The 27927-nt window shown below is 34.2% G+C and overlaps 3 protein-coding genes and 1 non-coding gene across 4 annotated transcripts; 1 reads left to right on the top strand and 3 right to left on the bottom strand.

Moving 5' to 3' along the window:
• Positions 1 to 9758: 9758 nt before the first annotated feature.
• Positions 9759 to 10894, bottom strand: LOC120219205 (glycine cleavage system H protein, mitochondrial-like). Its single transcript, XM_039216057.1, has 4 exons — positions 10711 to 10894; positions 10553 to 10641; positions 10249 to 10419; positions 9759 to 10018 (listed from the first exon to the last, which is right to left on the bottom strand). Exons 1-4 carry the CDS (start codon positions 10817 to 10819, stop codon positions 9890 to 9892), a joined length of 498 nt encoding a protein of 165 aa, XP_039071988.1. The 5' UTR covers positions 10820 to 10894; the 3' UTR covers positions 9759 to 9889.
• A 7454-nt stretch (positions 10895 to 18348) lies between these two features.
• On the top strand, positions 18349 to 21254 carry LOC120113408. The gene is made up of 7 exons (XM_039134585.1): positions 18349 to 18728; positions 19281 to 19413; positions 19717 to 19787; positions 19890 to 19968; positions 20054 to 20163; positions 20675 to 20739; positions 21038 to 21254. Exons 1-7 carry the CDS (start codon positions 18615 to 18617, stop codon positions 21129 to 21131), a joined length of 666 nt encoding a protein of 221 aa, XP_038990516.1. The 5' UTR covers positions 18349 to 18614; the 3' UTR covers positions 21132 to 21254.
• A 1924-nt stretch (positions 21255 to 23178) lies between these two features.
• LOC120113448 lies at positions 23179 to 23306 on the bottom strand. Its single transcript, XR_005515306.1, has one exon. It is a non-coding gene; the product is annotated as a U6atac minor spliceosomal RNA (small nuclear RNA).
• Positions 23307 to 24360: 1054 nt separating this feature from the next.
• LOC120113407 (MND1-interacting protein 1-like) lies at positions 24361 to 27725 on the bottom strand. The gene is made up of 3 exons (XM_039134584.1): positions 27637 to 27725; positions 25851 to 27504; positions 24361 to 25099 (listed from the first exon to the last, which is right to left on the bottom strand). The coding sequence occupies exons 2-3, from the start codon at positions 27480 to 27482 to the stop codon at positions 24581 to 24583; spliced, it is 2151 nt and encodes a 716-aa protein (XP_038990515.1). The 5' UTR covers positions 27483 to 27504; positions 27637 to 27725; the 3' UTR covers positions 24361 to 24580.
• Positions 27726 to 27927: the final 202 nt, after the last annotated feature.

Genomic DNA, 27927 nt, shown 5'->3' with positions numbered 1-27927 from the left:
TTCATTGCTTTTGGATGTGCAATACTCAGAGTTTTGCTAGTTCCATGTTTCTCTTGTGCATCAGGTTCGATTGTTTGGTGTGAGGCAGCCTTTTGACCGCTTTTTATAGCTTAGTGGCGTTGGTTGCTGCGGTTAGCCGGTGACTTTCGTTTTTAATGTTCATGATGCATGTTTCTCTTATGCATCAGGTTCGATTGTTTGTTGTGAGGCAACCTTGTGGCCGCTTGATCGCCTCTATGTTTGGGGGTTATTTTTTGTTTGGTTTTGAATCACTTATCCGACAATTCATGATGTACTATTTCTCCTCTATTTAGGTGTAGGGTGGTTTTTTTTAATGAGATTCATGTTTTATCCTATTTTATATGTATTTTCACCGTATACCATAGAAAACAACCGCGATTGGTATTGACATCAAAATTATAAATTATGACACATACAATTTGACGAACTCAACGGTCATCTCAATGACAAGAGTGACGACAACCGACAAGAGAAATAGAAAGAGAAGCGACAATAACAATAGTCATAGCTGGAAAGGGAGATGATAAGATTAGGGTTAGAGTTAGGAATTTTAGAGATTTTTAGAAATTTGAGTTTCTTGTAATTTTAGAAAAAACATGATTTTTTTTAAATAATAATATTTTTAAGTTTTTTTTAAATAATTTCTTTAAAATTATATGAATGTGACAATGTCTTTTGACAGAATTTTTAACAGCAATTACGATGTAGGCACTTAAAATATAATTTTTGTAACGTTAGACATCTAAATTGATCGGAAAAATTTAGATACCTAAATGAGAAAAAAGTACAGTTTAAACACTTAATTTTTATATTAAACCAAAGTTTTATAAAAAAAACATTTGTACAACTAGATCCATGCCTCAGTTCTCCACCTTAATCTTTTTTTATTAGACTAACAATTTAAAATTATATAGCCCTAATTTAAGTCCAATTACGTGATTTAATCCCACCATTTTAATAAGTTATCATTGGTTTTTCAGCTTGTGTTAGAATTAACTCTAAAAAAATGTCACTGTTCTATTGAGATTATAGAGTTTTGGATCTTAAAAATCAATCATCTATTTAAATATTTTTTTATTTCTGTTTGATTAATTATGGTACGATCCATTTAATATATTGTTTTTTAATAGTCGAAATGGATACAAAATAATATTTATTCTAAAATTTTTGAGTTACAATATACATTATATAAATACAATTGTCCAAATCCTATTTTAATTTAGTTAAGCTTGGGGTTATCCTATTAATATTACTTGTGTAAACACTCATTTTCGTCTGGATTTGTTTTATTTTGTTTTGTTTTTTATATATATTTTTATTTTATATATATATATATGTATATATAGTAATATAGTATAATTGTTGAAAATGTTTTTTGAAAAAAAATATAATATATAATTTTTAGAAAACGGTTTTCGAATATATATATATATTATATAGTTTTGAAAACATTTCAAAAATATATGTATTATATAGTTTTGAAAACATTTTTAAAAACATTTTTGAAAACATATATATTATATAGTTTTTAAAAAAAACATTTTTGAATATATATATATATATATTATATAGTTTTTTTAAAACATTTTAAAATATATATATATATATATATATATATTATATAGTTTTTAAAACATTTTGAAAACATTTATATATTATATAGTTTTTAAAACATTTTGAAAACATATATATAATATATAGCTTTTGAAAATATTTTAAATATATAATATATAGTTTCAAAAATACTTTTTTGAAAACATATAATATATAGTTTATTTTAAAAAAATGATTTTTGAAAATTATTATTTTATATGTATATATATATATTTTTATTATTCTTTTTATTCTTTTTTAATTATATTTTTCCTCTTTCTTTCAGGGTCTGAATGAGGGGTCCAATGCAATCCAATTTGGGAGAACGAGCCTGAACCAGCCCAAGGGTCGATTAGGGTTATATCTTTAGCATTGCATCGTAAAGAAGGTTCTCGAAGAGTGCGTGAGGACTACGCGCCAGTCAACATCCAAACGGCCAACAGTTTCCGACCGAAATCCCCGGGACTGAACCATCCCGGGGTGTTCGGTCAACTAACAACCCATAACAACCCCAAACCCCTCATTTCAAGGCTCAAAACGATCGGCCATGGGTTATAAAAGCCCTAGCTGGTAGCAACAAAGGGACCACAGAGATCATCGAACGAACGGTGAGGCCAAACCAATAAAAACACACAACAAGAAGCAATGGTGAACCAAAATAAACAACCCAACAACCTTGAGCAGCAAATACACAAGAGACCAAGAAAAGATAAAGCCCCAACAGCAAGTACAACGAAACCTACATAACAAATATCCAAGAAAACAAATAAAAGCAGCCCCGATATGGGCTCAAAGAGGAAGAAACCACCGGAAGTCAAACCGTTCGTTGAGAAAGGTAAAAAACTCGAACGATTTTCCTTAGATCTACGCCATTTGAGCCTGGTTATGAAGATTTGCGGTTTAGATATTGCTTCGGGGTGACGAGAGGAGCGACGGTCGGCGACGAGTGGTTCCCCCCCGGTGAGGTCTTTTAGAGAGAGGCAATAGAGAAATGAGATTTCTCTCTCTTAGAGGGAGAAAGAAAATGTGAAAATGATATGGGATGACCATTTAGGGTCAAATTAGGGGTATTTATATCCCTCCCCAAATGACGTCGTTTTGGGGAGGGACCTTCTATGCATTTTCGCACACGGGTAAATTACACCCGCAGTCCTTGTAAGTTTTACTCTTTACATTTTAGCCATTGAGTTTAATTTTCAGTATTTTAATTTGGATCTCGAATTTATTATTTATTCGAGAATGGCCTGGGAATTTATGCATGTTTTAATTTAGCCACTTTTTTCCTTTTTTGATTTAGCTACTGCTATTTTAATTTTTGCATTTTGATCCTTTTTTATTTATTTATTTTTCGGTTTTTTTGTTAATGTTTATTTTCTTAACATTTTTCCATTTTTATTTTTATTTAAATATTTAACCTTTTTATTTATTTTATTTTATTTTTTATTTTCACTAAATTTTATTTATTTAATTATTATTATTATTATATTAATTTTTTATATTACAATTTGACAATATTCTTGACTCTTTTTAGGGGAATTTTTATCGATCAAATGTAAGTAATTCTAACCGGGTTTTTTAATTTAAATTTTCATTTAAATTTTCGCAATTAAGACAACCGACAAATTAATTGGTATCGAAAGGGCAGTACATGGGTGCTAATCCTTCCTTGACTGTAACCGACTCCCAAACTCGACACATTTCTGGTAAAACGTAGACCAACTAAGATGGTGTCCGATCAACCTAAATATTTTTAAATGATCGGTGGCAACTCTAACCCAATTTTCAAGTCGAAGCCCAATTCCGGGCCCAATCGAAAGACGGCCGCGACAACTTGAAAATGTGATAAAGGGGCTTAAAGGAAAGTGTGGTACTATGAATTGGTGAAAGAAATTGGGCATACAAAATAATCAACAATTAACGGGTGTTAGAATGTGAAATTGTTTTTTAAATAATTTGTATGATCATAAGGTGTTATATGGTCAAAAAATTTCTTAATCAATTGATAATGTTTATATACATTACAAACACACAACTGTTCAAATTTAAGACCTTTGTGTTTCTATTAGAATGTGGAATTGTTTTTCTTTTTAATAGTTTGTGTGGTCGTAAGGTGTTTTCTGTTCAATTTTTTTTTAAATCAATTGATAATATTTACATACATTACAGGCACACACATTTCAGAATTGAGACTATTTGATAAATTGAGAATATGAAATTGTTAAAATAGTTGCGAGCAGCCAAACCACATTTTGACATTTGTGTTTCTATAGTGGGATTATGTTATGGATATCCTTGAATATAAAGAAAACAAACTTTGTTGAATGGGCGATTTAGGATATATATATATATATATATATTATAATTGTTTCAATTTTTTTTCTCAACTTTTGAAATGAATGTAATTTAGTCTATTTTATAGATTTTCTTCACATTTTATAATTATTTCGATTTGATCTCTCTGTGATGTTTAATTTATTTAAATTTTTATTTGTAATTTTATAATTGTTCAATTTAGTCTTTAAAATTATATTTGCATATGAAATTGGCCCATAACTTTTTAAATAGGTATAATTTAGTACTTTTTTATATTAATTTCAACCTCACATTTTAAAATTATTTTGATTTGGTCCCTCATCAATGCTTGTTGTTTAATTTATTTAAATTTTTACTTGTAATTTCATATTTGTTCAATTTAATCCTTAAAATTATATTTTTATCAAAATTGATCCATAATTATTTATATTTTTAGTAATTTACTCTAAATCATATACAATTACAAATTGCAATTCAACGTTCACAAAAGGCAAAAAAATAACTAATCCAAAAATAAAAAAATGACTCGACCTGAAGTCAATCTGTATCTAGTAAAGATCCGACCTGAATTTTATCTGGCAATGATGTGATCCAATCTGAAAGAGATTTGACGAAAGTTCATCTGAACCTGAATTAACCTGGTGTTTAATTACTCCAGACATGAACCGTTTTGACCTGAACAGATATCGATCTGAACTGAAATTAACACAACCTGAACCCGAACTGAATATGATGTCAAATCGACCTCAAAATGACCCGAACGCATTTGACTTGGACCCGACTTAATTCGAGTCGAACCTTCAAAATAACCTGACACGACATGTATTCAATTTTACCTAACTTGATAGAATCCGACTAAAACCTGAACAATTACCTGATTTTACTTCCCAATGTTTAACAGATGTACTCTCATATTTGACATTAATTAGTTTTTAGGTACACCCAGTTAATATGGATTTGATTAGATGTTATGTATAATGTCCTTTTGTATATCCATTATTTTAGAATAAAAATGTAACTCTAAGAATGTATTTGAACGACAAGAGAGAGATAGAGAAAAAAAATCGAAATCATGAATTATGAAGCATATTCACAAGGATATTCTTTTGAGTGAAAGAAAATTAGAGATAGTCACTACAGTTGTGAGAATTTGTAAATCATTCTATTGAATGAGATAATAATTTTAATCATACTCAATAGTAGAAGGTAATTTTGTACCGGACCAGAGTCTCGTAATCTTCTCAATTTGAGTTTTCCGTATCACTATTATTTTATTTCTTCTTATTTTTATTTTTTCGTTTATTCTTATTATTAAAAATTTTACTTTCAAAAAGAGGGAAATGGCATTCTACAATATTCCTGTTTTACCCAACAACAATATCAAAACTTGGTTATAATCTCCATAAATTATTTTACGAAATCAAAATAGAAAGGAGCGTTATTTATGATGGTGACATATTTAAACTCACTGTCGATAATTTTTCATATCGAGAGTCAATGATGAAAGATCTTTTTTATGATAAAGATCTATACGAATCAATTATAATTGAGACCATGTCTAAAGGAATAAGATGAGCAATGAGGTTTAATGAATGAAGAAATTGTTGAAAATATAGATTGCAAAACTATACCGTTAGCACTGACCGGAAAAATCAATAATAATTCGAAAGTTAAAATCGTAAATCATGTCGTGGTAAAAATCACTGTCTTTCGTACACCCGAAATCGGAGTGGACTGTTGGTGGTATTGTACTTTTGACCGGAAAGTATAGAGAGAACATCTTTAGAAACACTAAGAGAGTGAATAGTGAGATGTGGAGTATGTTAAGAAGCTAAATTTAGCTCTTTATTTATAGGCTAGAAATAGAGGTATAATCGTCCAACAAAAAATAAGATTAATATGTGATTTTAATTCTGGAATTAAACCCTATTATAACTGTTGAAACGTCCTGATAATCTGACTCAAAAATAGTCTAAGTTCATTTTTTAAATCATGTAACTCATGTAATTAAATCATGTAAATCATGTAACTCGTGATATTAAATCAACTATTATCATCGGCCTTTTTAGATAGAAATTCCACATGAATTTTTTTCTAAAAGTCCGCGTCAACGACATATATTACCATGAGTCGAGTCGAATGATGGCGACGGTGTGCGAGAATTCCCTTATTTTTATCACTCAATAAGGGAGTGGAGAATACAAACCCTAAATACCCATCATCAATAGTGTTTCTAATTTTATGTGAGATTGATCATTACCAACAACATTAATATATAATATATAAGGAATGAGGTTTACGTAGTCTATCAGAAATAAATGCGATCGAGAATCACAAAAGGAGTGAGGACTGCAAAAATTTAAGAGTTGATGCTATGATAAGTCTCATGGGAAATATAGATATAAATCTCACTAAAATTATATGTTACTATTATAAAAAGTACAATTATAAAAAATCAGTTCCAAAATCTCAAAAGTGACAAAAATAGGATAATTAAGTTTGACCAAATTGATCCTAAGAAAAAGGAGGAAAGCATAACCATTGTAGTTGCGAAGGAAGATGAAGATGTAATCTTTCTATTTGAGGAAGAAAATTATCTCAATATTGTCTTTGATGGTTACCCACAAATTTTTGAATTATGAGCTTGATTTCATGCAATCTCACATGAAGAATTTTTCTTTGCTTACCAAAGTAGTGATTTCGATACGGTGAAGATGTGGAATTAAGTAAGAAGCAAGATTGTAGGTATTAGCAAAATCATCATGAAAACTAATATTTTTTTCTCAGCAAAAATAACTTCATTGATCGAGAAGCGCTTAACTCTGAATTGTAGCCCTCATTAAAAACCTCTTTACGGAAGAAAAGAGTACACCACAAAACAGGGAAAAAAAACAAAAAAATAAAAAACAAAGATGAATCAGCACTAAGATAACAGCATGCTTGACAGATTAACCACACATTTCCAAACCAGAAAGCAAAAGCCTTACACCCTCCAAGGACCGCACTACCCTAAGATTTGGCTTGACCACAAGCTTTGAAATAAGTATCTGTTAAACCACCCTTTACGAGATCATCTGCCTTAATATTACCTTCCAAGGCGAAACCACTAAACTGACCCTCTCCTTATGTATTTGCCATTCGGACGAATTCATCAAAAAGATCCATCACCTCCATGATTTCGCTGAAGCACATCCCAAAACTTCTTAACTCCCTTTCAAATAACACCCTTAGCCATTTTCACAAGCATGGAAACTCACAATAACATTCCACAAACCCTTCTTCAATCCCACTCCCCTAAAAGAACCTGCTTCTGAACTACCAAAACAGCTTAAACATTAACCCACATGCCACTCAAGAGATCAGTCAACAGAAAAACCTACCATCAAGCTTGAGAAGAGAATGTCGCTGCATACCTACCTTTGCGAAATGGCCCACCTTTGCGATGTTATACATGTGCCATATATGCGTTTTAATCTTATTTCAGCTGGAAAGCTAGGTAATAGTGGTTATATAAATCATTTTGATAGATGAAAATGGAAACTTGCTAGAAATAACTTGATCATTAAGAAGCATGTAAAATTTATTGTATGTTACTCATGAAAAGTTATACAAGGGAGAGACCAATGTTGCGCTATTATATAAGAGACTAGGTCTTATAAGTAAGAAAAGATTGTATATTCTAGTATGAAAACAACTTCTTCTTCTGGTAAAAGGTAATTCACATGAATCTTGTGTTCATTGTTTAGTAAGAAAATAATATAGATTTTTTATTTTGTCGAAGTAATAAATCATATTCTAGATTAATGGTGCTATAGCCTGTCGTTACCGGAGGTTAGGGATCCTTTAGCAACTCCGGTGGACGGAAAAGTCTATCTAAGTCTTTTGGCTAGCAGAGAGTTGGTAGTTTCTGGAGATATAACTCAACAAAAAAAAAGGGACGTTGCCGGTTAACCCGTCGGTAGGAACCAATCAAGCATCACATAGAATGTTGTTTGCTTATGCTTTCTTGAGTCCTTACTCGTATTATAATGGTGATGAACTAGTGATGGATGATTCTTCGGCTATGCTGCAATTTGCTTTTCTGTGTTGCAGGAGAAAACTGATATCATATGGATAGAGAAGCACTTCCAACGTGATTTCTCAGGAGCTAGCTCGCGAGTTACTTATCGCTATATCTTATACCGTACCGGATACTTATGTGAATACTGATCATCATGCATCTCAATCTCAAATAGTAGGTACTTACACCGATGGACCAGAAAAATATAGGTCTGAACTGACTCCTGATGCTCAAGTGCCTCCAGTCTAGCTTGGGACCCATTTGGATTATTGAGGACTAAAACTCACATTGTAATGGGAGTTGATGTTTTGTGTAACTTACTGATTCTTTCCATGCAAATGTAAATTAAAGTAAAACATATTTTCTCCATGTTGTGTTGTGATTATACAATGAAAGATATATCTTTATTAATTTGATAGAGTTTATGCACTTTCACTTGCATGCAACAATTGTACAAAATTCTCTATAAAGTTAAAAAAAAATTTATCGGCAAAACAATTTTATTATAGAGATTTTTATTATAGAGATTTGAAACAGACACATAAAGCTAATCACTTAAACTCCAAAACTGATGTCAACGCCCTCACCCAAAGTCGAAACCTACTAACTTATAAAGAAACATAGATTTCAATGCTGAATTTTACAAGCTCAATAATACACATTTATTTTATAATTCTTTTAGTCAAAAGAGATACATATATATTATTTTTTCAAATTGTCTAATAAGCTACTTGCATTAAAATTTCACCCAACTCGAAATTACCATATGAGACACTCGTTACATAAGCATTTTTACTTATTATTTAGTCAAAAAAGGTAAATTACTTATATAGTCACCCACTTATTATTTAGTTTTTGTTTTGATCATCCAACTATTACTTACTTTAAATCATACCTAATTTTACTCTTTGAATCTATTTTGGTCACACGTCTTTAAAAAAATTAACGGCGATGTTGATGTATCACCATAAGATTATACCACATCAAGATTGAAAAATAATTTAAAAAAATGCCATGTTAGCATCACTGTTAATTTTTTAACAACAAGTGACCAAAACAGAACCAAAACATAATGTTAGGTATGAATTTAAAAAAAAAATAGTTAAATGACCAAAACATAAATTAAGTAATATGTGAATGATTAAATAGGTAGTTTACCCTAAATAAAATATGTATGAATTATGTTAAGAAATTTATATTGCTCCAATTAATATATTTTTTCTAGATTTAATCCAAATATATATATAATTGTTATTATATTTTAAATTTAAAATATATCTGAATTATGTTAAATGGTTTTTTATTATATTTATATTGATCCAATCCATTAATTTTTTCTAGATACGTGAGTGATAATAACCATCATTGTTTGATAACTGGTTGAGGGAAGTACTAATATGATTAAGAGGTATTGTTTAGATAATACTTCTGTTCCAAAAAAATATTTATATAGTCAATCTTATTCAAACAATAATAAATGTATATATCAGTCAAATATTTCTTGTTGAAAAAAAAAATCTGCATCATTAATTTAACAATAGTAATCAACAATATTTTCAATTTAGGCCTACTAATTATAACATTATAAAAGTAGAATCAAATTATATCAAATTAAAAGAGAGGGGTTAAATCTCAAATTTCAGCATAATGTAGAGATTAAATCCGTAATTAGACCCTGTTAAAACTCTCTTAATATGATTGTTTACATGTTTTCACCAGGAAATTGCATCTAAGAAGTTATTACTCGTATGCAGAACTACAAACCCAAAGCTGAAAACATTGTACTATTAAAGTGGAATAAAGATTTTATTACTAGAAAGGGAACATGTTATGCTCAATAAACATAAAAGTTGTAGAATCATATCTGTTGACACGATCTGAAAACATGGTACAAAGGGATTTTCAGTGGGAAGCGTCTTCTTCCTCGCAGAATTTGGCGTATTCCTTTGATCCCATCAATGATTCTAGTTCTGATGGACTGCTGGGCTTCACCTTGATCATCCATCCTTCTTCATAGGAGCTCGAATTGATCTTCAACAACACCATGTTAAATCGAGTATATAAGCTATCAAGGGAAGGTTTTTTATTAATAATCTGCGATTATAAATTTATAAAATAGTATAGCTTTAAAATCTTTCTTAGTCGTTCAATTCGCACATTTTATAGACATTCAAGACCTATAAGAAGAATAATATTCTTTTTTTACCACTTAGGTCGGAATCTTTTAACTGTACTAGTGAATGAGGGAATTTTATACGTACCAAGCCAGGAGCTTCAGAGAGCTTGGAGTTAACCTCGACGATTTCGCCGGAGATCGGGGAATTGACATCACTGGTTGCCTTAACACTTTCCACGGCGCCGAACCCTTTTCCTTGGGTCGCTGAACCACCAGGCTCGGGCAGCTCCACAAACACTACTTCTCCAAGATGGTCCTTTAGAGCATAAACGAGAATGTAAGAATCTAGTTCCTTAGATGAACAAGACTGAAAACCACGTTAAATTTCGCCAACGGTACATATCGTATTTAATACTGAGCATGAGAAGTTAAGGGAAGAAGGGAGAAACCTGAGCATGGTCAGTGATGCCAATGGTAGCCACAGAACCATCATGCTTCACCCATTCATGTGAACTGGAATATTTCAACCCATCCAAAACTGCAAATTTCAACATATTAATCACATTAAAATAGTGACCAAAAGACCAAAAAAATACAGATTCTGTACCAGTGGAAAAGCATCTGGAGAAGGAAAATGCAAGGGAAAGGTGAGGTTTGGAGGCACAGGAGATTCGGAGTGCATTGGCAGTGGAAGAAGCCCACATTCTGAGTGCCATTTCAATGGCTATCGATCTTTGGGTGCAAAATCTGTAAGAGGGAGGGATGAAATAAAGAGAAGGTGGTGGCTGTTTCTGGCTTTTTTATCTTGAATGAATGGTGCGCAACGAAAGCCTCATCTCAACACACTTTCCTTACAAAGATAATATTATCTATATATGCGTGTTTCATGTTAAGTGAAAACCAATTAATTAAACGCAATTCACTTCATATCAAATCAAAGCAACGTCTTATTTAATCGAACAAATAAAATAACCCCTAAAATGTGAATTATAGTATGCAAATGAGTACCATTTTCATTAAGATTCCTTGGGTTCTTTGGTCACTCTACTTTTTCCTTCTACTAACATGTTTATTTAAAATCAATATAATGATAACCTTCAAAAAAATTGACCGATAAATTCAAATAATCTAAATATAAAATTAATAATTTGATATCAAAAAAATTTAATTCAACTCACAACCAATCTAATCCAATCAAAAGTTATATATATTATATATATATACACACACATGTGTGCGTGTGCGTGTACGTGTGCGTGTACGTATGTGTGGAAATTTATAATTTAATTTTAAAGTTATAAAAATATCTTAAGATCATTTAATCATTTTTTTAACTTGACCCTTAAAAATTCACACCCTTCCTTTTAGGTGATTGAGAAAAATTGATTTTTTAAATATTAATATTTATAATTATGTTGTTTATATAAATAATATTTTAAAACATCAGCTCAATCGGTGCAATATCAGAATCTCAATTTTTTTTCTTTTTTTTAAAGTATGACTATGATATATTCACTAGCAAAATAAAATAATATCAATAACATCTTGCTATATACATAGTGGATAAATACTTTTAAGAGTGTGAATAGTTGATACAATGGCATAAGAAGACAAAACACTTCGATGTCTCCAAACACCAAAAATAGAGGAGAAAAACTTGATGAGTATCTAAGAAAGACAAATAAAAAATAAATCTTCCTTTAACTGCAGTCATATCCGATATAGATATATGACAATCAACGGAATGTCATTTACACATGAACGAAGAATACATGCATCTGGAAAATAAGCAACCAATAAATTTTGTACAACCAAGACCAGTAAGAAGATCAATGGAAGAATCTCAAGCTTTGGATAATAAAAAAATGAATCATTTTCAAGCAATGTGGGAAACCATTGAAAAACCCTTGCTCGATTCCTTCAACACTTTCAACTCCACCAAATGCATCCCAATCCATATCACCAGCCATTGCGGTGATACCAAAGTCAATAGATTCAACCCCAGTTGCAAGCTCAACACCTGAAAAACCATATAATGTCCAAAACCAAGCAAAAGCCAGTCTAAATCCAGGCACCATAAGAGCAATAGGTTAAGTTATAGAAAGTTATCAGTCCTGGTAGCAATGTGTCAAGCTTTCGAAGAGTTCGACCCTCGTTTTGCAAAAGTAGGTTCTTTATTGACCAAATGATTTTTAGAAATTCATGAAAATTCAAATGGTTTTTTAGATGATAATGTTAACATGAGAGACATTGGAATTAAAATAAGTTTCGATGAGAGGGTTGAAACACGTGAAAAGGATTAGTGAAGTGTTTTCATATTGTTGGGAAATAGCCGAGTAACAAGTAATTTCCCTATAACCAGATTAGTGAGAATGAGAAATAAAAGCGGAAAAATAATACCCGAAATTGATAACGGAGTTCAGCCAATAGTGCCTACGTCTCCGAACTGCTGCAGATCTTTTACTAAAGAGAAATTTTACAGGTGTTTACAAAACACTCACTACTCACTAGAAAACTCTCTAGTATTGGGAGAAAGAAATGATTTGGGATTTTGGGATGATCTTGAAGCTAAATGGGTTAGGGTATTTATAGTTGAAGCTTAGGGACTAATATTATAAATACCCTAAAAATGCAATGACTAAAGTTGCAATTAACCCATTTACATTTTAATTAAAAATTGAGGCACCGAATTCGATGCCCCCAATTGTTAAAAAACACCAGACCGTCGATGCCCACCCCCTTTAATTTCCATTTAGGCGTGCCCCCACCTTTTGACTATTCAGTCGAACTTGCTGAATTTTCCTCCAACAATCTCCCACTTGAAGACTGCTTTTAATTTGTCTTCACACCTCGATCAATGCAGCAGCATTTCTGGTCTTTTATTCTAGCATGCCAACTGAAGCTGAACACAACTTCAGTTTGTCTGTGATCACCGTCTTTGTCAACATGTATGCCGAATTTTGAGCTCCACTAATATTTTCAAGTTTCAATATCCCATCTTCCAGAAGAGATCGGATAAAATGATATCGTAATTGTATGTGCTTCGTCCTGGAATGAAACGACGGATTCTTTGCTAGATGGATATCATTTTGACTATCACAGTACAAGACATTGTTTTCTTGTTTCTTGCCTAACTCTTCCAAGAAACTTTGGAGCCAAACCATCTCCTTGTTGACTTCCGTAACAGCTACATATTCTGCTTCAGTTGTGGAGAGAGCAACTATCTTCTGTAGTTGAGAAACCCAACTCACTACAGTACCTCTTAGAGTATACACATACCCTTTAGTGCTCGTTCTGATGTCAACATTTCCGGCTAAGTCAGCATCTACATAGTCTGTCAGTATCGTATCTCCACCTTTGAAACAAAGTGCTTTGTTTGTGGTACCTCGCAGATATCTGAGGATCCATTTGACTACTTCCCAGTGTACATTTCCCGATTTATTCATGTACCTGCTAACAGCTCCCACTGCATGAGCAATATCTGGTCTGGTACAAACCATGGCATACATCAGACTTACAATCGCTGAGGCATACGACACCTTTACCATGTGTGCACGTTCTTCCTCCGACTTTGATGACTGTTCTTTGGAGAGTCTAAAATAAACACCTAAAGGTGTACTTACTGGTTTAGCATTTTGCATGTTGAACCTGGAGAGTACTTTGTTGATGTACTCAGCCTGTGATAATATCAAAGTCTTCGACTTTGTGTCTCTATTAATCCTCATCCCAAGAATCTGCTTTGCAGCGCCTAGATCCTTCATAGCAAACTGCTTCGACAATTTTTGCTTCAAGTGTATAATCTCTTGCATGTCTGAGCCTGCAACGAGCATATCATCAACGTATAATAATAAAATAATGAAGCTGTTGTCGAACCTATTGATGTAGCAACAATGATCTGATTGCCATCTGGTAAAACCACTGCTACTCATGAAGCTATCGAACTTCTTGTACCAATGTCTAGGAGCTTGTTTTAAACCATACAAGCTCTTCTTCAACCTGCATACCAGGTTTTTCTTGCCTGCCTCTATGAAGCCTTCTGGCTGCCTCATATAGATTTCTTCCTCCAAATCACCATGAAGGAAAATTGTCTTTACATCTAACTGTTCAAGATGTAAATTCTCTGCATCTACAATTTTTAACACCAGACTGATTGTAGTCAGTTTGACGACTGGAGAGAAAATTTCATTGTAGTAAATACCTTCTTTTTGCTGAAAACCTTTGACAACCAATCTTGCTTTGTAGCGTTTTCTCCCATCATGCTCTTCTTTGATCCTGTAAATCCACTTGTTGTGGAGCGCTTTCTTGCCTGGTGGTAATTTAGCTAATTCCCACGTCTGATTTGACATAAGTGACTCCATCTCATCTTTCATGGAAGACTCCCACTCGACTGAATCCTCCACTTGCATTTCTTCATCATAGCACTCTGGTTCACCATTGTCAGTCAGCAACAAGTAGTGCAAAGAAGGCGAATAACGTCGGGTTGGTTTAGGAATTCTGGAAGATCGTCTCAGTTCTAGTGTGACTGGTTCTTCTTGAACTGCTTCATGATTGATCTGAACATCATTTTCAGAAATCTCCTCAAACTCAGCAAATTCCTTTGTTTCAGCTTCGGTATTTGAGCTACTTGATTCTATGGTTGACCTGTCTTTGTACATCACATTCTCATTGAAAATGACGTCTCTGCTTCTGATGATCTTTCGATTTTCGTAGTCCCAAAATCGGTAACCGAACTCATCACCACCAAACTAACAAAGATGCATTTGTTGGACTTGGCATCAAGTTCACTTCTTTCAGTAGAGTTTATGTGTATATAAGAAATACAACCAAACACACTTAAGTGTGAAAGGTTTATTTCTTTCTTGCTTCAAAATTCCTCTGGTATTCCACCATCCAAGGGAACTGAGGGTCAACGGTTGATTAGGTAAGCTGCAGTGTTGATAGCTTCAGCTCATAGCATTTTGGGCAAGCCGACATGTATCCTCATACTTCTGGCACGTTCATTCAGAGTTCTGTTCATGCGCTCTGCTACGCCATTCTGTTACGGTGTCATGGGAACTGTTGTCTCCATCTTGATCCCATTGTTTGCGCAAAATTCTCTGAATCTTCTATTTTTGTACTCTCCTCCATTGTCAGACCTTAACCGCTTGACTTTCAAACCAGTCTCATTTTCCACCATGGCCTTCCATTTTCTGAATGTATCAAAGACTTCTGATTTCTTCTTCAGAAAATAAACCCACACATTCCTTGTAGAATCATCGATGAAGGTGACATAATATAGTGAGTCTGCAAGAGATGGAACATGAGATGGTCCTCATACATCAGTATGAACCAACTCTAACTTTTCTGCCTTGGTTGTCTTGCCAATCTCTACAAAACTGACTTTCTTTTGTTTGCCAAATATGCAATCCTCGCATAGTCCGACATCTACACTCTTTAGATTCGGCAGCTTCCCTTTTGATAAAAATGTCTTCATCCCTTTCTCGCTTATATGTCCAAGCCTTTGGTGCCATAAGTTTGATTTTCCATCAGCATCTGCTACTGCAATGATATTTTCTAAATTTGAGGTTTTATAGAGAGTATCAGTCTTCTTACCACGAGCAATGACGAGTGCTCCTTTGATAATCTTCCATTCACAGCCTGAAAGGTTGTGTTATATCCTTCTCCATCAAGCTGTCCTACAGAAATCAAATTTCTTTTGAGGCCAGGAATATGTCTCACTCCTTTCAGCGTCCAGGTAGTCTGGTTTGGCAACTTTAATCGGATGTCTCCTTTTCCGACGATCTTCAAGGTTTCATCATCAGCTAGATGAACTCTCCCAAAATCACCACTGACATAGTTCTCCATGATTTCTCGAAATGTGGTGGAATGGAAAGATGCCCCTGAATCCAAGATCCATGATTCAATCGGACTGTTGACACTTAGAATCATGGCATCACCTGTCTCCTCTGTCACGTTGGCAGAATCTTGTGCGTCAGTATCTTTCTTCAGTGCTCGACAATCTCTTTTAAAGTGACCCTTCTTGCCACAATTATAACATGTATAATCTTTCTTTCACGTTCTTGATTTTCCCCTTCTGGATTTGGATCTGCCACAATTTGAATTTCTCTATGAAGTTCTCCCTCTAGACTCCTGTGCAAGGCTGAGGAGGTTGATGCTTCACCCGATTCTCTTCGTCGAATTTATTCACTCAATACCAGATCCCGAACATCGTCGAATTTTAATTTGCTGTTTCCCGACGAGCTGCTGACTGCTGTAACAATAACATTCCAACTGTCTCGTAGAGATGATAAGAGAATTAAAGCTCGAACTTCATTATCGAATTCAATTTCCACTGAACTCAATTGAGTTGTGATTGTGTTGAGTTCATTTAGGTGTTGTGCCACCGATGCCTCTTCCGCCATCCGCAAATTGAACAATCGCCTCATCAAATGAACTTTATTTGAGGCCGACGACTTCTCATACATACAGGAGAGAGCCGTCATAAGACCCGCCATGGTCTTTTCCTTTGCTATGTTGAAAGCAACATTGCGGGATAACGTCAGTCGGATAACTCCGAAGGATTGTCTGTCGAAAAGAGCCCAGTCTTCATTCTTCATGCCCTCTGGTTGCTTTCCTGAGAGATGTTGATATAGATTTTTCTGGTACAAAAAATCTTCAATCTGCATCTTCCAAAAGCCAAAGTCCACACCATCGAACTTTTCAATTTTCACATTCCCTTCGTCTGCAGCCATCGCTCCCACTCGAATCTGGCTTCTTTGGATCGTTCTGACAATTTTCGTGAATCGCCGTGAATTAGAGCACCTCCGTCGACAAATTATTATCGCCGACAAAATTTTACTATTCACGAAATTTAATATTCACGAAATTCACTATTCACGTAAGTAGTAATGAATAATAACATCGCAAAAATTGACAAAATTCACAACCAAAAACTCTAATTACCAGTTGTTGGGAAATAACCGAGTAACAAGTAATTTCCCTATAACCAGATTAGTGAGAATGCGAAATAAAAGCGAAAAATAATACCCGAAATTGATAACGGAGTTCAGGCAATTGTGTCTACTTCTTCGGACTGCTGCATATCTTTTACTAAAGATAAAATTTACAGGTGTTTACAAAACACTCACTACTCACTAGAAAACTCTCTAGTATTAGGAGAAAGAAATGATTTGGGATTTTGGGATGATTTTAAAGCTAAATGGGTTAGGGTATTTATAGTTAAAGTTTATGGACTAATCTTATAAATACCTTAAAAAATACAATAACTAAAGTTATAATTGACCCATTTAATTTCCATTTAGGCGTGCCCCCACCTTTAATTTCCATTTAGGCGTGCCCCACCTTTTTACTATTCAGCCGCACTTGCTGAATTTTCCTCCAACAAATATCTTGCCAATGATGATATATGGCTGTGATGCTTCGGTTTCTCCATTACAAATAAAAAAAAATCATCCCAAATGCCCAATCACAAGCATGAGTGAAAGTTGTTTGAGATACTTGTGGAATCTATGAATGCTCCCTTTACAGGTCTCCACTGCACCATTCACCATACCTTTCGTATCTACATCCCAAAGAGGTGGAAAATCCTTTTGAACTACAATATCATCGGATAACCCTCTTTTGTTACCTGAAGCAACAGTTTTCTGCAATGTAGTACAGTATCCATCACTTGAAGGAGGCCTAGATATAATGTTAAGTTGCTTGGGTTTTACTAGGGAAACGATGAGAAGCTTGTCATCTATGAGAATATCTCCAATGGCAGCCTCGGTTGCTCCAATTACAGTTAGTTCATCTCTCTATTTCCTAATATGTTTGAATGTTATTAGAAACTTTTATCGTATTTGTAGAGGTTAATAATGGGCGACAACAAGACCATGACCGGTTACTGAATGATTTGCAATGAGTGGGTGTTGTTCGGTGATGGTGAAAGCCGGAGGTAATCGGAGATGAATATGGCTGATGGGGTTTGAAAATAAAAACTTTAGAAGTTTTGAGATTTTAGTAAAAATTTGAGGTCTTTTAAAGTATTTTTTAGAAAAATAATATTTAAAAAAAATTATAAACATGATACGTGTTAAATTTTAAATGATCGACGATTTTAACAAATCAGATATTTAAAATTATAATATTAATAACATTAAATATTTACATTGACAAAAGGAAAATTAAACATCAAAACGAGGGAAGATATATAATTCATATATTAAGCTTAAAAAAAAGATTCCAAACACAAACTTTAACAAGTCGGGTTCACAAACCCGTGTTTATGATGCGGGTCGGGGGTGTAGTTCATGGGCTGATCCAGTATTTGGGAAAGTTTCAAGCTTTCTCCTTTCATCTCAGAGGCGGAAAATTCCCAATCGGGGAGGTCTTTGGAAAAAGCTATTGGGAAAAAAAAAGGCCAAAGCTTGGCGCCTTGGCCAAAAACTTGGGTCTTTGACCTTTCTTCCTACAAATGAACAAAAGCTGTTAAATTCATTCATACCCATCAGATCAGTTAATTATACGAGAATGGAAGACATTGTGGAGGAAACCAATGGAAAACATGCAAATATGGTAGAAATTACAGTCAAAACCATCGGCCCTACTCGTCCTTCTCCCCTTCATGTCCCTTCTTCCATCAAAGTACGTTTATCTACCTTCTGTTTTCATGTTTATCTCGTTGCATGTTGTTTTGATTTCAATCTCATGACTTAAAAATATGTCCTTTTGTTTACAACCAAATTGTAAGAGTCAACGCAGAGCATCATGCCTGAGATAAGAATGAGGAAGTTCAACTTGTTTAAAGATCTTTACTTTTAAGTCAAATTGAGTAATTTCTATGGTTGAACCATTGAAGCCTTTGTATAGTTCTTGAAGTTTTCTTATAGAATGGAAAACAACTTTTCAAGTTTCCCTATGTATCTTGGGTTCCTGTGGCTGTGGATGCACCTTGGACTTCAAGGTTCATGGAGCCTAAATTGTATTTGGTTGTATTTTTTACTTTTTCTATCTTAGGTTCCAATGTGATTTCTTTGCTTCCATATCCAGAGTCGTCAAGGGTTTCTTTTGGTGGTGTTTAGGTACCACACTTTGATGATTTTTAAGTGCCATTGTGTTAAGAAAATAAACTTGATTAAATTTTAAGTACCCTTGCATGTATATAAATCATTATGTTTTTGTATTTCTATCAAGCAGGTAATTGAGTTGAGAAAATTGGTAGCTCGAAAGAATCATTTGCCAGAAGAGAATTTGAAGCTTATCTTGCAAGGGAAGGTATTGCATGATCGTGAAGATGAAGATGACGTTTACACTCGACTCAATGATGGTGGTATAGATCTTGCCTTTAATTGAAAAAATAATTATGCAGTAGTTTGCTTTCACTGCTTACATTTATCATTAGTGGTGTGGATGAAGTAATGAAGGAATTATTCTCATCGCAAGTCCCCTTACCTTTATATTAAAAAACCAGTCATATTGTCCAGTGTTTGTGAACGACGAAACTCCCTCATTTAATGCCGGTTTCAACTCTTTATTGTTGTTCGTAATGTCCAACGGCTCAGTAAATTTCTTTATGATGGTCCATGTTTGTGTTTTGCTATTGATATATGGGTGCTATGTACTAATTTTCTAGATTCCCTCATTGTTGCGGTTAAGCCGAAGGCACCGGTTGGACTCAATATTGAGGACGATGATGAAGATTTGGTATGGTTGAATTAACACTGTCCTTAACCTGAGCTTAGATGGCAGTTTGATAAACCAAGAATTTTTATTGATAATTTACTTTTTTCCTCAATTCTTGAACAGAAATTTCAGCTCCCACAGTCAACAAGCCGATGGAAGAAGAAGCTTTACTCATTTTTACGTAATAGATTGAAGCTTCCTGGTGAGAATCAACTTGAAATCAGCTTTTTTTATTTTTTACAAATAATAGTTCACGTCTTGACCATCTCTTATATGTCCTTTTATAGATATAATTTTGATGGCAATGTTTTCTCTGAGTCTTAAGGCGTGGGCTCTTGTCATTTTGTGGTTTATACTGGCACCTATTGCTCATAAATGGGAACTCGGACCGCTATATGTAAGTTGGCTTGTCACTTCCATACGACTGTTTATGAATGTTGAAAGTATCCTTCTTTTCTTGTGGAAGTGAGGCTCTATGCACGAATTCTCTTATCCGGTTTCTTTTTATCTCCTTCTAGACAGTTGAGGAATGCTGGCACGAAAATAAAGCTTTTCGTGGTTATCATTTGGTTATCTTATTATTCTTAGATTAGAATATTATATTATTTTCAGTGTATTTAAGTGGGTATCAACATGTTGGAAGTAAATGAAAGTAATCATTTTCGATTGTCCAACAGTTTTATCTTCGTAAAATTTTAACGAGGATTTAGAGAATAATTCTGATGTTATAATTTGCCTATACTGCGTATGAAACTAGCAAGCAATGCAAAATAATAGATGAAGACTAAGATTGTTGAAAGACACAGACAATTTATCAGACATTCACATGTAAAATTTGTTTTGAGCATCTAGATCTTTTGCATAACAAAAGATGTTCATATATTTTCTTCTACCTCTCATATGGTCAGATACTAGGTACCGGCTTTTGTCTAATTTTCCTGAATCTTGGACGGCGGCAACCTGGAGATGTCAGGTAATCCTATTATCAGCTAAGTAGCAAGTTTATAATGTGAAGCAGAAGATAAATGGCAAATAAACTGTCACATGACCCATGGTGGTTGACCCTGCCAATAATTTAGGATTAATAATTAAACTTATTTTCGAACACTTTTACAAAGGGTTTTGTGGAGTATATCTTAAGCATGGGCAATCATCTTTGTTTAGTTTGTAAACCGTCATAGAATTCGACTTATTTCTTTTGTAAAACACGAACTGCATGCTTCTTTCACACGACAACTTATTACTTATGTTTTCCCTTGAGATATTTACAGTGCATATTCCATCTTCAATGAAGATTTTAGAGAGCTTCCAGGGACCCTCAATGCAGATGCTATAGATAGAGACATAAGGACGGGTCGGATTTAAGCCGGGATGCTTTTTTCCCTGCAAAAAGTTCGCTTGATACGGGGCGAACAATGTACCTAAAACAAAGTAGTGCATCCAAAATTAATGGTAACCCTTGTGTGTGCGTGTGGTTTTATCCGGTAATGAAATACATTATATCGTTTGATTTGTTAACATTATCTGGGGCTGGTACTTGGTAATACAGGGCATAATGTCATTACCTCTTATTTCTGAGATGATCAAGATTGTCAATAGTGAACACTATTTTGAAATTACCTCTTATCTCTTTCATCCATTGTTAGCTCAAACTCGAAGTCTGGCCTACAATCAAACCAAATTATACCCTAATAAAACAATGTTAGCTCAAAATCTTGTGTTTTTATGAAAATTTATTCAACAATTCATGTTAGAGTTTGTTATTAGTTGTTATTAGTTTGTTATAGTTGTTGGTTACTTGGGCTATATAAGCCACACTTATATTAGATTGTAGGGAGAGTACTTTTCTTAAATGATCAATAAAATCTTCATTCTGTCATCTCTCTATCTTTAAGTTTCCTCCTCCTTCATTTGAGCTTTCATCATTCTTAGCCTCCATGACAGCATTCTCACAATATATGCAATTGTTTTTTTAGTTCTATTCAATATATTAATCATATTAATACTATTTTTTTTAATATCATATTAATACTATGTTAAATGTTAAATTTAATATTGAATGTTAAACTTATTAAAAAAAAATTACCATAGTTACAATTTAATGTAATGTACTTTTAGATAACGTTGTATTTTGTCAACAAAGTATTTTAATCTTAAAAGTCCAATCAAATAAGATAACGAAGTATTTCTAATAACTAACTGATAAAATATTCCAAAAAAAAAAAACTGATAAAATGAATAAAAAAATATTGATAATAAACAATAAACTTACCTTCATCAGCCTAAACAATTTTATTAACTCAATTTATAGTTTTTTGGTACAAGGATGATAGATGGCGTGGGATTTTACTCTTTTGGGTTTGTAATTGATATCTATCAAGGTTTATTGTATATATATATATATATATATATATATATATAATAAGTAAAATAAAATAAAGAGTGAATTATATATTGGTCACTAATGTTTGAGTAAATTTTCGTTTTTCTCATTAAAGTTTCGAAAGTAACAAATGATCACTAATGTTATCGATTTATAACAAATCATCACTCGACATTAACCATTGTTACTGTGATAACGGAATGTTGATGTAGCACGTTAGTTGACTTACATGACACTATTTGTTGGCTATGGTCTTGGCCTCTTGGGATGTGTTTCCCCACTGAAGACATCTTTGTCACTTTCAACATCATCAACTTAATATTCATAGTCGCAGGTGATTCCATTGAAGTTGTAAATGGAATTGGCTTCCTGCCATTAATCGAGAACAATGGTGGCGGATTTATTAAGAGTGGATTTATTAACATGCAGGAGTTTATTACTCCCCAAAAGAATAGAGGAATCATCTATTGTGGAATAGAGGTTTGTTTGAATTAGTTTAGGGAAGAAAATGATTGTTTGGCTGTTATAAAAACGGGAAAGTGAATGGGTTATCAAGATAAGTAAGCTAATTGTATGCCAAGTTAACTTACTGCCACATCAACATTCCATTATTGCAGTAACGACCATTAACAGTGATGACCGGTTTGTTATATATCGATGATGTTAGTAATCAATTTATTACTTTTGAAACTTTAGTAAGGAAAACGAAAACTTTTACAAATATTAATGACTACTTAATAGTTTACTGTAAAATAAATCAAGAAAAAGGAAAGATAAAAGAATGTCTCAACTCTAAAGTTCATTCGACTAATGATAAATCCTCAAATTCAATAGGATTCATAAAATTGCCCTTAAAATTTGTAATTGTAATCGCTAATCGTTATTTTTAACAGCTTGATTAATTAAAATGGTTTAAGTTTAATAGTTCAATTAGTTAACCTGAAAAATATAACAGTTACAAATATTAGTGTGTTTTTTTTTTTTGTTATACCTATATTTAATTAAGGATAGAGATTAGGAATAATTTGGAAAAAAAATGGGTTATATATCCACCTAGAAGATGGGTAGCCTTAACGGGATGTGTTAACAGGAAAGCCCGTAAGCCGTTGGCGTCCTTGTCAGGGGAGATGCCAACCATCTCTCCTTTCTACGAACACACTATCATGGTGCTGCAATTGTTCTTTGCCTTATGAAACTAGCGATGTGGGATATTGAAGCTTAGAAGGGGACTCTAAGACGGCGCCTTTTAATGTTGGTTCTTGGAGTGATGAATAATAAAGTTGCAGCAACCCCTTCATCGGCGTTAGGTTCCATTAAGATTGGTGTGTTTTTGTTTTAATTAGTTTGGGGGTGTATGGTAACTCAACTGTTTTATTTTAAAGAACCCATAGTGGTAAATCACTTTTAAAGATTGCACCTGGAGCTTGATTTAATGGTTACTCAGTGTTTTTCTTCAATGATCCCATCAAAACTTCCCTAATCCCCGTTTAGCCTATCATCATCTTCCAGTTCAGTACTTGGAGCGATAATGCAACTAAAGCAAGAAATCTCTGGTGATCCCAATCTAGACTTGGCTTGTTTAGCAGAAGAGGAATGCATCAAATATATCAGAATTTGCTTTTTGCTTGCCTAGAGAATTCATCCTGGAATCTTGGTAGCCAAATCGAATTGGTATTGTAGAGATCAGCTACAGAACGAATATGCTTATTTTTCAAATATACCATTCCAAGCATTGTTCTTCTCTCTTATGTACTAAACAAAATGATGTATCCAGTCATGCTGGAACACATCAGAATTTGGATACAACTTGTCATTAGTTAAATTAACAATTCCTTTAGTTTATACAAGATCTTTACCTCAGTGGTAGAGCATTTGACTGCAGATCAAGAAGTTACCGGTTCGATTTTAGTTGGTCCCTTTTTTATTGTCTTTTTTTCTTTTTTTTGCTTGATAATAGATACCATTAGTTTTTTTAACCCTAATTTGAACTTTGCATTTTTCTCTTTTAGTTCAACTTCATTAATCAAATCAATTGCAGCAGTGGAAAAAGATTTTCATTATTTTAAGCAAAAGAATTCAAAGTAAGCCCTGGTAGGCCAACATACCATCTCCATTGCTATGGACAACAATGTCAAGTATAAAGATATACGAGAAACCACTTGCTCAATTTAAGTTTTCAACCTGATGGCAACAGAAGAAATTATGAGTTTGTAACTTATTCCAAGGCCAAAAGCACAAGACAGCTGATAGAAGATTGGTACTTATTTAAATACAAATTCTCCATGGGAATTCCCAAGGGTATGTTTAGTTAAAAGCAAGCAAGTATATGTAAAAGCCAGCAGTATCATTGATTTGCTAGATAAAGAAAATTGCATAAATACCAAGTATGCTGAAGTTTGCAGCATAGTGTTTTCTTAAAACCAAGCTGCAACTATGAAGTAGCACCATAAACCCGGATTCTCTGTTCAATTGGCACCCAGCAGCATGGGCAAGTAGCTTTGCCTTTCTTCCCGTAACTTTCGTTGCAATTAGCACATAGGACTTGGTGTGCACAAGGCAGAAAAACAACAGAGACTTCATCTTTTGAACATATTATGCATTCTCTGTCACTGATGACTTCATTCTCAGAAGAATCCTGATGCTTATCTAATTCGTGAAGCAACTTGGCAATTGTTTCTCCCTGTGGCTTTGCTCCCTCTGACTTTCCTGTGAGTAAATTATCTGTTTGATGATTCAACTCGGTAGATTGTGCAGACAGTTTCAGACGGGAAAGCTCCTGCTCAAGTCGTTGATGATCATCCCTAAGGCGCTGAAAATCTATCTCTATCTTCAGACGCAAAGCCTCAAGCTTTCTTTTATTGCTCGCCTCAGCTACTTCCTTGGAATGCCGTTCTTGCTCCAATTGAGCCAAGGCTACCTCTTTGGCCTTCAACTCCTCTTTCCAATTTGACTGAAAAAAGAAGATTGCACAACATGGTTGCTACACTTGAAATTGGGAGATGTAGAATGCAAAAAAACATTAAACATAATGATATTATAAGCACGGACTAGCTAAACACAAGAGTTCAGGAAAAACATAGAAAATTGAGCACAAAAGGGCCACCCATGCATATAAATAATTAGAACTAAATAAACAGGGGTAAAATAAAAAAGTGAATCAGACAAATAATATTTACTACAACAAATACAAATAGAAGATTAAAAGAAGGGAAACAAGTGAAAGACTGGCTCCTGCCCTGAGTCAAGTCACATTTGCAAATCTACTAGAGATGATCTACCACGATCAGATAAATGAGAGAGCCTGTGTGTATTCAGCATCCCTCCACTGCTTTTAAGCTAAAGTGCCTTCCTGATTTGGACATTTTTATACCCAAAATAATGGGTCTAGCTAAAACAAAATTTATATGAATGAAAGAGATAACAACGGAATGTAAATTCCAGCTTCTAATATGATCACTTGCTATCTAAACTATGACCTTTAGCTAAACTAAAAAAGATAGCTTATGCAAGAGGAGGAGGAATGGTTCTAATGCAGTTCAATTATTTATAAACAGTGCCAACAGAAGCATACCAGATAGGTTGAAAATGCTCAATGGATTTTGCTTTATTTCACACAAAATAACAAAAAACCAAGGCCTTGAGAGGTTGAGTGGATATCTTATGCATGGAAGCGTGTACATCTAAATGTATACAAGACATACCTCAGTTTCTTTCTGATCCTGCTCTACTCGAGCTAAGCATCGTTGGAGCTCTATAATCTTCTCCTTTTCATCAGCAATCTCCTCCATCAATTTAGTTTTCTGTTTCTCCCAAGCCAAAAGCTTCTTCAGGCATTTTTTCTCCCTTTTCGCAACCTCAAGACAGGTTGTGACTGATTCAGATGCGCTTAATTTAGAAGCCTCCATCTCAGCTCTGATTTCTGCATTCTCAGTCTCAAGCCGTCTCACAGCTGCATTTGCTCGGTCCACCTGTCCACTTGCTTTCTTCAGAGCATTCTCCATCTCTGACAGCCTCTTCATGGTTGAGTCCTCTATTTTGTGTTTCCCCTTCTTCATCTGCTGCATCTCCTCCCTCTCCATCCTCAACATTTTAAGTTCTGTCAGATCATTACTAAGCTTTCTTGCAGCCTGAATTGCTTTCTGGTGAGCCCACTCCTTCCTCTCTTTCACTTGCTTCTCAAGATCCTTTATTTGATGAAGCAGAGAAATTATCATTTCACCTCTCTGAACTTCCCCAACATGTTCCAAATTCTCATCAATATTCAAATCACGAAATTTACTCAATACTGAAGTAACCCCGTCCTGGCTCTTCAAATTGCGTGAGTCATCAGCTTTCTCAGCTGGAACATCACTCCCAGGGGCTGCCAGAGGGGCATCCCCACTAGGCATCATGGCCACACATGTCTGATTTTGCGTCTGTGTTTGTTTTGAGTTGGCCCTAAAGCTAGCAGCAAACATTGCAACGTTCCTCTTCAACAAAGACTTCATTGAAGGCGAAAGATTAAACCTCTCAGGACATTCAATATCCCTCTGCAAAGTCATTTCTGAGCCATTGGAAAAGAACCCATTTACTGCTGCTCCGTTACCAAATCCCCAACCACCATGAAACCTACATAGTGCTGGTGAAACAACACCGACCCCATTATTACCAATGTTATCTAGGTTGTTCAACACCGGAGTACACCCATTGGAGGGTGAAGGAAGTAACGGAATCTCCATGGTGCTAGCCTTACCTACATGAAGATCACTCATAAGCAAACACCACATAACATCACCTTTACTTAAATGTGGCCTAACTTGTTGCAACAAACAAACCATACCGGCAAGAGAATACTCCTGCAGTTGCCTTAAATCCGGAAAACCTGTATCGGTTTCCTCAGAATTACTCCCATTACTACTACCACAACTACTATTCAAATAAGCCAGTGAATTATGCAATATATTAGTCAACACATCCATTCCACCATAGCAATGCCCATTTCTCAAAATCGCCTTCAATGCAACATCCTCATCATAACCTAACGCTACAAGCTTAGATATAGCTTCATTATATAAAAACTCCAGATTTTTCAATAAAAATTCCTCTAATTGTTCCTCAGTACAATACCCTAAACCATGATCATTAAAATTAGTATTGGTATTATGATTAGGAGTAGGATTAGGGCTTTGGGTTGAATCGTTTAGACACAGATGGTAACTCGAGGACTTGAAACCCGATTCAAGCATGGATTTGGATATAGAGTCTTTATCAATAAGACAGCAGGGATCGATATCGGGTTTCACCGATCGGTTTCTCCGGGTCGACCTATGCTTATCTCTCACTGTGCAGCCCATCTGTTTCCGTTTGTTCTTTAGCCTATACAACAAAAAGAAGATTAAGATTTAAAAAGAAAAGGGGAAAAAAACCCCAAAATAAATTATGACGAGAAGATCAAAATGATGGAAAGGGAAAATTATATGAAGAGGTGCAGAAAAGAAGAGACTTGAGAGGGATTTGGTGAAAGATGGTTTTGTTTCAGTGTTGAAGTGAAAGAGAGGAAAAGGGGAAAATATGCAAAGCTGTGATTAGTAGTAAAAATATGCGTGGCTTGTGAAGTGCGCCAATTGGCCTTCTTCTAATACCTTGAGTGCTAGGGATTCATTTTCCTTCATGAATAGAAGAGTCTATAGCCGAGAAACCTACATATTTTTGGGTAAACTACACTTTTAGTACCAATTATCACTTTTATTTCGTTTTGATCAATCAACTATTTTTTGTTTTAAAATCATACATAACGTT

This window comes from Hibiscus syriacus, unplaced genomic scaffold (assembly GCF_006381635.1).
Source record: "Hibiscus syriacus cultivar Baekdansim isolate YM2019G1 unplaced genomic scaffold, ASM638163v2 tig00110206_pilon, whole genome shotgun sequence".
Classification (NCBI taxonomy): Eukaryota; Viridiplantae; Streptophyta; class Magnoliopsida; order Malvales; family Malvaceae; genus Hibiscus; species Hibiscus syriacus.
The sequence above is the reverse complement of the archived record's forward strand: the minus strand, read 5'-3'. Positions and strand labels throughout refer to the sequence as shown.

Coding starts and splice junctions, on each gene's coding strand:
- LOC120219205 (XM_039216057.1), bottom strand. CDS start 10,819: ATGGCACTCAGAATGTGGGCTTCTTCCACTGCCAATGCACTCCGAATC. Junction 10,642..10,710: donor CTCCAGATGCTTTTCCACTG/GTACAGAATCTG, acceptor TGAAATTTGCAG/TTTTGGATGGGTTGAAATAT. Junction 10,420..10,552: donor GCATCACTGACCATGCTCAG/GTTTCTCCCTTC, acceptor TATGCTCTAAAG/GACCATCTTGGAGAAGTAGT.
- LOC120113408 (XM_039134585.1), top strand. CDS start 18,615: ATGGAAGACATTGTGGAGGAAACCAATGGAAAACATGCAAATATGGTA. Junction 19,414..19,716: donor CACTCGACTCAATGATGGTG/GTATAGATCTTG, acceptor CTAATTTTCTAG/ATTCCCTCATTGTTGCGGTT. Junction 20,164..20,674: donor GGGAACTCGGACCGCTATAT/GTAAGTTGGCTT, acceptor TCATATGGTCAG/ATACTAGGTACCGGCTTTTG.
- LOC120113407 (XM_039134584.1), bottom strand. CDS start 27,482: ATGGGCTGCACAGTGAGAGATAAGCATAGGTCGACCCGGAGAAACCGA. Junction 25,100..25,850: donor AGGATCAGAAAGAAACTGAG/GTATGTCTTGTA, acceptor TTCTTTTTTCAG/TCAAATTGGAAAGAGGAGTT.